The sequence below is a fragment of the Belonocnema kinseyi genome, chromosome 7 (genome assembly GCF_010883055.1).
Source record: "Belonocnema kinseyi isolate 2016_QV_RU_SX_M_011 chromosome 7, B_treatae_v1, whole genome shotgun sequence".
Lineage (NCBI taxonomy): Eukaryota > Metazoa > Arthropoda > Insecta > Hymenoptera > Cynipidae > Belonocnema > Belonocnema kinseyi.
This window is the reverse complement of record NC_046663.1, coordinates 105,340,315-105,352,678: the sequence shown is the minus strand read 5'-3', so window position 1 is coordinate 105,352,678 and position 12,364 is coordinate 105,340,315. Positions and strand designations below refer to the sequence as shown.

The window sequence follows — 12,364 nt, the reverse complement described above, 5'->3', positions numbered from 1 at the left end:
TTGTTATAAATAATAAAATAGGATGAAGGCGTGTAAAAAGCACTTTCCAAAACCCTCATAAAAATTTTAAATCGCGTAATTAGAAAGGAAGTTACAGGCGTTCGAAACTACCTCTGCAGGCATTGGGGTTGAAAATTCAACCCCCCCTCACTTTGGGAGGGTTGGTAATCCTGGTCTATAAGTTTGTGGATTAACTACTGTTGGGTAGGCGAACATATTCCCAGAATTTAGAGACAATCGAAAAACATGACTTTTTGAGTTGGGGCAGTTGAGGAATAATGCCCCTTATGTATCATGGATAAGCCTAAGACTGACTAAAAATTACCAAAATAGAAATGTTTTTGTCTGGGTCAAAGTTTGAAATATTTAAAAAAACAAACTTTTTTGTTCTAAGGCTTGTCTTTTCGCCAATTATCATTATTTTTACAATATTATTGGTTCATCCTCTGACTTCATGTATATACTAACAATTTTTTTGCGCAAACTGTTTCGGACAATGCTATGAGGCGCTAGAGTATACACCGCATTCGGCCTCGCTTCCGGACAGCTTTACGGCGACTGTTTATATCTTCGCCAGTTTTCATTCCTTTTAGGCAAAAAAAAATCGTTTCGTAAACTATAGTTATATAATAAAAAGTGCCTATGACCCTGAAAAGACATATACATTCCTTACCCTCCAAAAAAATCATAAAAATCGACTAAGATTTGGCGTTCTATAGGAAGTGCCCCTCTTAATAAAGACTGTACAACATGTTAAAGGAGAATCTGAAAAAGTGTCGATTTATATCCTCGAGCGTGAAATAAATAAACCATGATATCTCATATAGTTTTTGCTTCTCTGAATCTACAAATAGTGGCTAGTAATATTCGGAAAAACTTTTAAAATTGATGGAGGTGAATACTTATATGATGGCACAAAACACAAAAGTTTTAAATCTTTTTTATGTTACTTATTTTGTTAATTTTATTAACTCTCTAAGTTTAAATCTCATAATTTATAATTAAGATAAACTTCCTCTCCATGATTTCGTGAAAACTCTTAAAATACTATATAAAATTGGTTTGAGAGTTTTTCCGAATATTAACCTAATTATTACTTTTCCTTATTCTTTTTTCAAACAAGAACTCATTAATAGAAAAATTAAAAGATTTGATGTATGTTTCAATTCATTTTTAACTTTTCATTGTTGAAGTAACTGAAAATTGTTGTAATGCAACTTTTGACAGAAGAAGGCAAAAAAATCTCAATTTCTTGTAATATTTTCAACAATCTCAATTCTTACTTTCTACAAGCATAATGCTAATTTTGTGGACAATTTTCATTTAATAAACCCATTTTATTTTTTTAGTATATCGCGTATTATTGTTATTTTCTAAATTCTGTATCCTAATAAAAAATGCAAAGAAAGAAACTTTTTGTTTCAGTTCTTCTTCTGGGATTGGAAATTTTTAACTTGGACCACAGTTTAAGGGGTTCCCTAAGGGTTTCGGCCCGGACCTGGATCTATTAAGTTACGAACCCGGACCTTCTATATTTTAAAAGGTTCGGGTTTCAAACCCGGGCCGCTAAAAAAAGTAAAGTGTCCAGTTTAGGCCTGGACCGTAAAGAAACCATTATATTGAATCCATAAAAGCTTTAGGGTTTCCGATCCTTGCTTTTCTTTTATTATTTAAACAGTTTATCATAATTAAAATTGAATCATATTAGAGAATCCAGAAACAACATTTCAAGAGGCGATATTGTTTTGAACCAAACTTGCTTATACAATCAGAAGTTAATTAAAAAAAGTAAAATTGCGAGAAATCAGGGCTCCAGCCTCACACAGAGAACACAATTGCGTGTTGTTAAGTAATGGGGAGGTAAGACAAGTTTTACCAATGACATCATAATGACATTCCTTTAAGTAACTTGTGACATGCTTTTTAATTCACTATTAAGTTCTATTTTAATTCCAGAGCACTTTCAGATGAATAATATATTAACTTCAAATGACGTAATATAAAGTTATTATTACTGCCAGAGCAATTTTAGAAATATGACCCAAACAGTTGGAAAAGTAAGTACACTGGGAATTCCATTTAAGTCCGGTTTCGGGCATGCTCCTTAATGGCCTTGCCTTAAAGCGAACACCTTCTCTCGGCCCGCAGAGATTCTACTCTCAGCACGAAACCGCCGTGACAACAATTCTGGGAACGACTCAAATGGGAGGAACTAAAATGTGATTCCCAGTGAATTATTGTAAAATGAATTTTAATTAATAACTTGTCTTTACTTAATAAATTTAAAAAAATAAAATTAGCTCCTGAAATTTACTGATCTTTATACAAAAATATGCAATATTACGCAAAAGATAATCAATCTTATGACTCTTTTAATGATTTGATGAATTGACCGAGAAGACCTATCCTATTGTGCCTCGAAGCATCTTTTATTTTTTTGAAAGTAGTAAGTAATTTCCTTGGCAGACTTTTCCTGGAAAGACATGTCCCGGGAAAGCTTCTCCAAAGGTTCCTCAAATGGAAAGATCTAAAGGCGCCTTGAAGCATTTAATATTTTTTTGGCAGTGAGAAGTGATTTCCAGCGAAGGCATGCCCCAAAAGGGCTGGTCCAATGGTGCCTTGAAGAACTTAATGTTTTTATGGAAGTGGTTTCCTGGGCGGACTTTTTCCATATTTTTAGAGCTTGAACGCCTGAATGTACAGATGGTGAAAAGGATGTAAGGAGATGCCTTGTCCTTTGGAAGGGATGCCCTAGTTTGCCTTTAAAAGGCAGACTTGAACTTTCTTGCGTGGCAAGAGATATCCTGGGATGGCATTTTCTTTTGGAAGTGTTGCTTGTGGAAGATGTAGTCCTTGGGAAGGGATGTACTAGGGAGATTTATCCTGAGAAGACTTGTCCTGGGAGGACTTATGCAGTATGGCAGGTCATAGGCCCGTATTTATGCCTGTTTAGTCGTTACCTACCCTACTTAAGTCTGCGAAAATGTTACCTATGACATATGAGCTTGCGCAGATGTTACCTAGGATATCTATGCTTGCGCATATATTATTTTCAGAACTTAAACTTGCGCAGCAGATAAGATGGCTGTTTGATAAGTAGGGTAAATTCCCCGCTAAATAGCGTCAAAATCCGCGGACACCTAATTGAGTTCACCTCATCGGATATGGGGGAAGAATCCATCATATGGTTATGGAAGATCGCCGAATATCCACTGAACGAGTCTTATCATATTGTATGAAAAACTGAAGTTTTAGAATGCATATGCAGATGCGAGACAAAAAAACACTAAGTTGCTTGAGATTGATTTCTCATCAATCCTATTCTCCAGATTTGGCTTCATGCGACTTCTTTCTGTTGCCCAATTTGAAGACCTGGTTCGGGTGAAGAAATTATCGTCCAATCAAGAAGCAGTCAATGATGTATTAGGAATCTACAGTGTCTAAACATTAGGTTGGGTCGAAGTAAACAAATTTTAAAAATCGAATTTAGAACTATGTGAAAAAGTAGTGAACTGGGACCCCGACAAACTATACATTTTTGGTATCGATTGATTAAGGCCTTCTGAGCGCGCGGTATGAAAATGTGTTAGAAAAAATGATCATTTTTATAGATTTCATATTATTGTGTGTTTCAATTTTTCTTATGTTCTTCAGGGTCTTCATCGTCTCCTAAAATTTTGAAAGTTCTTTTATGAACGTTCTATAGGAAATAATTTAGGTTTAGTAGAACTCTGTTTAAAAAAAAGATTTTTTAGATCTACGGAAACGTCTGGAGAATTATTTCAGATATTCCAGACATTTCTGCTCATACAAATATATTAGAAAAAAATTTGACGTGACTGAAAATAGATAATTTGAAAAAAACACGAAACTCAGTTTTTTCAAACATTAGTGTGTTTACATTTATTAATTTTCAAGCATGGCATATTTTTTCCAGCGTATTTGCATGATTAAAAAAGCCTCAAATATTTGAAATTATTCTCCCGGCGTTTCTCTAGATTTAGAAAATGTTTTTTGAAAACAGGGATCTACTAAATTTACATTATTTCCTAAATAACATTTATTGAAGAAATGTCAGAGTTTTTGGAAACGAGGAATACCCGAAAGAACATAAAAAATTGAAATAAACAATAATGTAAAATCTACGAAAATGATAATTTTATTGAACACATTTTCGTCACGCGCGCTCCTAAGGCCTTAGTCAACCGACACCAAATAGTTTGTACTACCCATTATACTACTTTTCCAACTAATTAGAGATTCTTTTTCTAAAATTCGTTTTTATGACTCACTCTACTAAATATGCACACCTGCGTTATTATGGCTGGCGGATTATTAATTCACGGCATTTGAGGCTGCGCCATAGTAATCTAACAGTGGCAGATCTAGGGGGGGGGGGTCTCCCCTAAGAACTTTAGCACAGGTCAATTTCTGACTTATAATTCTTCAAATATGTTGCAAACATGCACTCCCCCCCTTCCCCCGAAGAATTGTTTCTGGATTCGCTCCTGAAATTAATAATCGTAGGAATATTATATGCAGCTGCAAGTAAAGTAACTAGAGTGCTATACATACCGTAGCTACCTTCTGTGCAATCATAAAAACCATATGTACCAATTTTGCAGCCATAAATACCATGGGAGACTAGTGTATAGGCGTAAGTATTGTGGGAATCTTATTCGCAACTGTACGCACCATGAGTAACTAGTGTGCAGGCCTGCATACCAGGTACACAATGCGCTGCCATAAATACCGTAGGTATCCCCTGCGTAAACCGGAATGCCACGGGTGATTAGTACACAGCCCTACAATTTTTACAAATAATTTGATTAAATCAGAGGTTTATTTATTTAATTCATTCAATAATACAGCTAATATGCAGCACTATGTAACGTACTGTGAATGGCTACTGCATAGCCATAATCACCATGTATAAATTACACGCGGGTCTAAATACCGTAGGTATTTCGTCCCGATAATAAGCGTTAAATTCAGAAGAATTAGGAATTTGTATTCCTATGAATACGCAAATTTTCCTTCGTCTAAAAATCTCCCAACGATACAATAAAAAGTAAAAATCCTATTGCTCTCAACCGAATTAGTCAAAGTTAACGGAAGCATTTATTTAACTGATTTTTTCATTATTAAACCATTTTGTAGCTTGTACATTCGAAAAATATCCAAATTTATATTTATTTGTATTTTGGTAATTATTAAAAGCGTTAACAAAAGCATCAATCCCTGCTAACATACATGAGAATGCATTACAGATAAAATCTATTCAAATGTGTGAATTAAAATAATTTTAACTCTAGAGATGCAGACTTCAATTGATTCAAATAAAAATGTGAAAACTTATATTTCACATTAAGCAATTGAAACCATTTATTTCACATATTTTGTGAACCGATTAGAAGGAATTAAATAAAATAAAAATAAGACCACTTTTGCAGAATACAAAACATCTCTGTGAGGTGTGCTTGCCGTTACGATTAGAAGGATTACGCTGAAATGTTAAAATATTAATTTTTCTCTATTGAACGCTTATTACCGGGGCTGTTGCAATACCGTATTCAGCTGTCGTCAACTGATATAGTGCTTTTTTCAACCAAATCAACTTTTCACCTTGCACTTAATCATCAAAACTGGCCCAGGTGATCGAATAATATTGATTGGCCTTATAAAATTATTAACAAGCTGTTTATCAAATTTATAACAGCATTAGTTGTAGAACATTCGATGAGGGCTCCTATGAAATCTTACTGTATCCTTTAAAAAATGGTCTGGTATACCTACACGTATTTACGCTATTTCCAAATCCCAAACGAACAATCCACGCTAACGCGTAAGAAAGTGTTTGCAATTTTCTGTAATTTGTTAATGACAAAAGTGGATCTATTTTAATTTTCTGGAGCATTTTTGACCTTTAATAAATCGTCTATCGGCACTTTTTAGCAAAAAACAGATTGCTGCTACCAGCGAGTTTAAGCACTTGTGCTTAAACTCAAACCTATACAAATTTGCAACAATTGAATCAACTAAATTTTAAATGTGATGTTGACAATTTTAGGCGAATAGAAGATAATTTTTACTTTTTGCCTAAATCTGATTTCAAAATTGTATAGAAAATTCCGTGTGTTCTTAGGAGGCTGAAAATTTTTAATTTTCTATTAAAGTAGTTGCAAAAGGTGAATAAATTGCATATTCTTATAGATTTTGATCGGTTTCAGTTCTATAACATCTCAATATTCCTCTATATTTTGGGTTGTGTATTCACATCCATCCTTTCCTGTCTTTTTTTGATTAAATTATTAAAGGTAATTATGTAAGTTATATTTTTATGGGAAACGGTATTTTAAAATATATTTGAAAGATTGTAATGATTGCATTGATATATTATTTTCAGATTGATGTGCATATTTAATAATTGTGAAGTTAGGGTTTACCGCCCATGTATTATCTGTGAAAGGAAATATGAAATGAGAAAGGTAAAAAGGGACAAAGAGAGATTGAGATGTTCAACGCTAGATGTCTAGTATACAAGTCGTGAATGTTGGTTTGTGCATATATTTACGAAATTAAACATTTACAAATATTGTCGTGCTATCAGTACGAAAGACAATTTGTGATCTAATGCGCAGTTCCCAAAAGTTGACTTATTGACTATTCAGCTATATATTATCTGGATAAAAACTATCATAAATACTTATTCTATAGAGAAATTTATACTATCGTACATAACACTGCCAGAACGAAGTGTTAATTGTATCACATTTTCACCTGCAACAACCTGATTTGCTGGTATTGCTATAGCCTCTGAATGAAAGTTCCCGCTTTGTGTTGCACAGCGATATATAGCACTATCGTTTTCGTACTCACATTGCTTCATTTGCCTACCATTCACGCTAACTATCAGAGTAACATTAAAACTCGTTGCCGCAAGCCCTATTCGTAATTTTCTATTTTTTTGATCAGGAGTATCATAATACTTTATATTCCAATTTCCCTTTTTAGTTTGTGCATAATACCAGTCATTAAGAATGCTGCTTTTGCCAATCTCGAATTCCAGATCCTCTGGTGTTAGTGATTGTAAGACATAACTACGTCTTTCATTACTATAACGATATGTGTCTGATCGCCTATTTGTTTCTCCAATAGACCACATCACTTGCGTGGGTACAGGTAACTCCAAGGAGGCTTCATTCATTCCTTCACGGATGGTTATCACTTTTTCCGCCTGGCAGCCAATTCCATACCCTTCTATGGGATATGCTGTTAACTTATATGTTCCAGGACTGATTTTGTTTAGTTCGAAAAACCCAGTCTTATCTGTTTCAGTAAAATAGGAATACCCAAGTGTCTGCTTGTCAAAATCTTCCTTCAGGGAAGATGATATGACAACCATGCTTCGAGCAGAGCTAGTGACCTTACCTTGCAGTGTAGCTCGTTTTTGTGGATACTCTTTGTCATTCATCCATTTATAAGGCCAGAGAGATTGTTCCACTGTAGCCTGCCGAAATGCATCTAGCTTCACTTGATCATCGGATCCCTCATTGAAGTAAACCAACCAAGGTCCATACACTTTTGTCCATCCATGAGGAGCGTTAAGAGCTGGTGTTCCAAAATGCATTCCGGCCATATAATTCGCAACCAAAGGTCCTTGATGGACCAAAAGGTCCTGTTTAAGGGGACCTCCAGAGTAGTATTCATGGCTAGCAGATACCACCCAAGCACCAAATCCATTTCCAAATGCTCCATGGTATGATGTATTTCTAACATAGCCTGCATAGTCGTACTTAGAATATACAGTACCATTAGGAAGCTTCCACGTTGCATCCCAGATCATTGGTAATTTTCTCAGTTCCTTTTCAGTTGGTGGAGTGCCCTCTTGTACGCCGTTGGAGATCTGGTACATAATTTTCGGATTAAACACATATATGAGACGCATTTCCTTAAGTTTGGATGGTTTCTTGTTCTTATTTGTTGCTTTGACGTAAGTGTAAATACCACTGATTCCTTGTTCCATTATTATATGATATTCAAGCTTCAAAAATCCACGAACATCTTGCGAATACATGATGTGAACATGCTGAGGTGATTTGGTGATTACATCAAGACGAGAGGGAGAAAATCTGTGATTACGACGAGAATTCCAGTCAAAATAACCGGAGACTTCTGTATTAGCCACTAGGTTGTTACCATTTTTGATAAGAGAAGAAATAACTCCGCTTCTGCGAAAGGATACCTCGATCAGTCCATTATCCAGTTTGGCAGTAAGGCCGTTAGTAACCAGGGAAACAGGAGTAGATGTTTCTTTTCCTATAACAATAGTAAACAGAATTAAGATTGTGTTCGTTTGATAATTTTATTACATTATTTATAATTTGTTTGACATTTGCGAGTGGTTAGCCATTGATAAATTCAGGTGTACAGCTGCTTCTAAATTCTTTTGAATTCTCTAGAATTTAGATCAATTTAACTGTTCTGGAGTTTTAAATAAATTATTGAAACTTATAATCAGTTGCTCTTTTACTTAAATCCTTAAGTTTAGAATCTAAGAAAAGATCCTAATTTTTGAATGTCAAGTGACCTGTGAAACCGTTTTAAATTTATTTAAAATGGTTAAATAATCAGCTTCTTTAATTTGCTTGTTTCTGTTTCCTTTTGCGAAAAACATGACAGAATCAAAATAAAATATCTATATATAATTCCCAGGAAAAAAATTTATAGCTTTTATAGCTGAAGATATATTATGGCTTTGAGAAGCGAATTTTGAATTAAAATTTGGAGTTAAAATCTTGATTTTTTTATGGTTAATTTGCGTATAACAACATATTATTTATTAGATTTAGTGACTTTGACATACTTCTTAGTAGCCTTGAGTAAATAATACGATAGACTGAGAAACCTTAGAATTAAATGGTTTATAACTGTGTTTCTATTTTTTATATATCTATTTCATTATATTTTTTTAAACAAAATTATCAGTTTGTGTATTAGCGTGTCAATGAGAGAATCTTCCATAATACTTAGTAACACGTTAAATAACCTCTAATTGAAACGCAGTACATGTAAAATGTAGGCCAAAGTTTGTTTTAGTGATGCCTCCTTAGTATTTTGATCGAATATGGAAAAAATCATTAGGTCCCCTTTTAAAATAACTCAATATTTGTTGTTTTTTGATCAATTTAAGTGATTTTTAGAAAGGGACAAGTAATAAATCAAGTTTTCTCAAATGAAAAACTTCAGTTTTGTCTTCAAAAAAAGTTTCTTTGTGATTAATATCCATTGACTTTTTCCTCCCTTTTAGATTTTGAAAAGTGTGTGGAAGACGTCAGGTTTATTTAAATTAGAATTTTTTTGGTGCATTTTACGTAAAATTTATGAAAAGCAATAGCAAATTTCGCAAATTTCTGAACAATTTGAAATAAAAGAATGTCCTACCATAAATACAAGCAAAAAAATTTTTGCTGCGGTTACTGGATTTTCCGTTAAAATAGGGACAGTATAGATTTTTTGTAAGTATTACTGAATTTTCTATCAAATTAACATTTTTAAATTGTAAAATCTAATTTAAAAAGTCCGTAACTGTCACAGAAAATATTTGTAAATTTATAAAATTACAGCAAATTTTGTAAACTCTGCAGGAAATTCGGTAATCATTACAGAAAATCGATGCTGTCACTATTTTAGCTGAAAATACTGTAACCTTAACAGATTTTTTTTCTGATGAAGTTTCAAAGTTATGACGTCTTTAAGAAAGTTTTTAGTAAGAGAAACGTTATTCTTTTTTAATTTCGAATAAAATCTTGTTCCTGATAAATCCTACGTGACAGTTGAATCAAAATGAATTAAAGTAGATTAAATTAATTTAAAAATTAAAAATATTAATTCTAGCTCTTAAAGAACATCAGTAATAGTCTATTATAAAAGGCTGCTTTCTGTGAAACTTTACTATGGATCACATTTTTTATTTAAAACTTATTTTTATGTAATGCATCATTGATTTGTTGCACTGAAACAAAACAGTTATAGCAATTATATTATTCAAGTTGTAAAAGTAATTCCACCAAAAGCAGCCTTCTGTTTTGTAAGAATGAGAATATTTTTTTTAAAGATAATTTAATTTACTTTTATTCATTTTCATACAACTTTCATGTAGGATATATTATTCAACAACTAAACAGACAACATATTATTCGAAAATACAAAGATTTAACTTTTTTTTTTTACTGACAAATTTCTTTAAGGCGTTATAACTTCAGAACTATTTATGGAAGAATATTCTTCTTTTTTTAATTATTCGGAAATTTGTATATGTTTTTGCCTTCAAGAAGTTTTAGGTAAAATGGACCAGAATCGTATGATAAAAAAAGATATCTTTAAAACATCTTTAAGCTATTATTGAAAAAATCAAATAATTATAATTATTTTTTTATTCGGTAAAAATACCCAGCAGGTATTAACGAACTATAATTTCTAAGGTACACAATTTTATTCTGCTCTTTTACGTGAAAACTGATTTTGAGGAAGCGTGTCGGGAAATCGATGTATCGTGCTAAATTAATTTTGTTTACATTTAGCATAAATAAAGCGCATAATATTATCTATTTATAAAAAAAATTTAGCGCGATATTTCAACTTTTCCTAAATTTAAAATTGGGGCTATAAGCGCGACGTATTGGGGCATACCAGCTTACCCGAAACTCTATTTTCAATAACAAAGTGTCTAGTCTCGAAATTCGGGATAAGTAGTCAAATATTTTTCATACGATTAACTTTGATAAGTTATCTTTGATAACTTTTCCAATTTTTAGGGACAACTAGGTGCAACCTTTTTAAAATTTATAATCTCATTCTCTGACTAACAATGTTTAAGTTTAGCGGTTGTTTTCTTTTTCACAAAAATGTAAATAAAAAGTACATTTCTATTTATATGCAAGAATTTTCATTTTTATGAGGAAAGGTGGCTTTATAAAATTTCACTATAAATCAAACGTAGAATTGTGTCTTTAGCAGTTCCGTGTCAGATCATCTGAATAGTTTGAGTTATTGTTCGTAAGCTTAAGAGAAAAACCTTAAAATAATGTTTTAAACATTTTTTAAATTTAGGAGATATTCAAATAAAACATTTTTGGTCCGTCTTTTTTAACTTTTACAACTTTGATGGTTTTAATGTTATTGATGTGTATTATTTTATCAATCGTAATAAGACACAATTTCAACAAATCCTTTTAGAACAAAAAATTTCAAAAACGTTTACGATTTTAGAAAGCAAATTTTACAACTGGATTTCTGACAAATCTATTTTATAATTTTTGGATGTTTTTATAGATAGCTTACAAGGTCCTTTATACAAATAAAAATGGGATCTTTCTTAGTTTTCGAGCAATAGTAAAGAAGGTGCCGTGGCGCCCGATAGTCTAAACTCTGAAGTTTGTGCATATGAGTATAATATTATCCTATTGTTTTTCTATTATTTACATAGTTTTTTACATTTTGCCCATCGTTTCGGCGTACTTTTTAAATTATTAATCAAAAATTAATGGAGATTTCATTTTGAAATTGACAAAGCTTGGAGAGGATATTTTAAGCTATCAATAAAAAAATTAAAGACAATAAAAAGTATATTTAGTCAGAAATATAGTTTACACATTGGTTTTTGAAAAATCCAAGAAGTTTTTAAAATAAAAAAAAATATATTTTTTCACAACCTGAATACTTTGCGATTATAATTTTTATACATAAATTGTTTTCTTACCAAAAGTGAAGGTGATAATGCCCACAAGAGTAACGTAAGCAGGTATTTGAAACATCATTCTGAGTTCGTAAGTTCGCTATACTTTTAAATTCAGATGAAATTATCCAGTTTATATATACAAAAACACATCCCCTCTTGGAAATAATTTGAGGTGTTAATTTGGCAATATATCATTTATTATGAAAGCTGTGGAAATACGAATTATAAGATAAGGACCTGTTTAATTTATTGGCCTTAAATATCTTTCGCTGAAAATTGATGAAAGAGCAGACTTTTGTTAGCAACATCTCTCATGAATAAATTAACCGATGATCTTGTCATGTTCTTTTGCAGGAACTGTTTGTTTTTCAGCTTATTTGGAATATACTGGGTGTGCCATTGAATATAGAGAATATTTAACAGCTACAGTTAATTGAGATGAATGTATATTGTATACGAGGTGTGTTAAAAAAATAAGGTGACTTCTCAAAAAATATTAATTTATTCCTCAATATTTATGTTGTCCCCTTCAAAGTAATCCCCCTCAGATATAATACACTTGTGCCAACGCTTTTTACAATCATCGAAGCACTTCTGATAATCATTTTGTGGTAAAGCATTGAG

General features: G+C 32.3%; 1 protein-coding gene across 1 annotated transcript; it reads right to left on the bottom strand.

The window, feature by feature from the left end:
* Positions 1-6,706: 6,706 nt before the first annotated feature.
* Positions 6,707-11,826, bottom strand: LOC117176599 (rhamnogalacturonate lyase-like). The gene is made up of 2 exons (XM_033366852.1): positions 11,762-11,826; positions 6,707-8,319 (listed from the first exon to the last, which is right to left on the bottom strand). Exons 1-2 carry the CDS (start codon positions 11,817-11,819, stop codon positions 6,707-6,709), a joined length of 1,671 nt encoding a protein of 556 aa, XP_033222743.1. The 5' UTR covers positions 11,820-11,826.
* Positions 11,827-12,364: the final 538 nt, after the last annotated feature.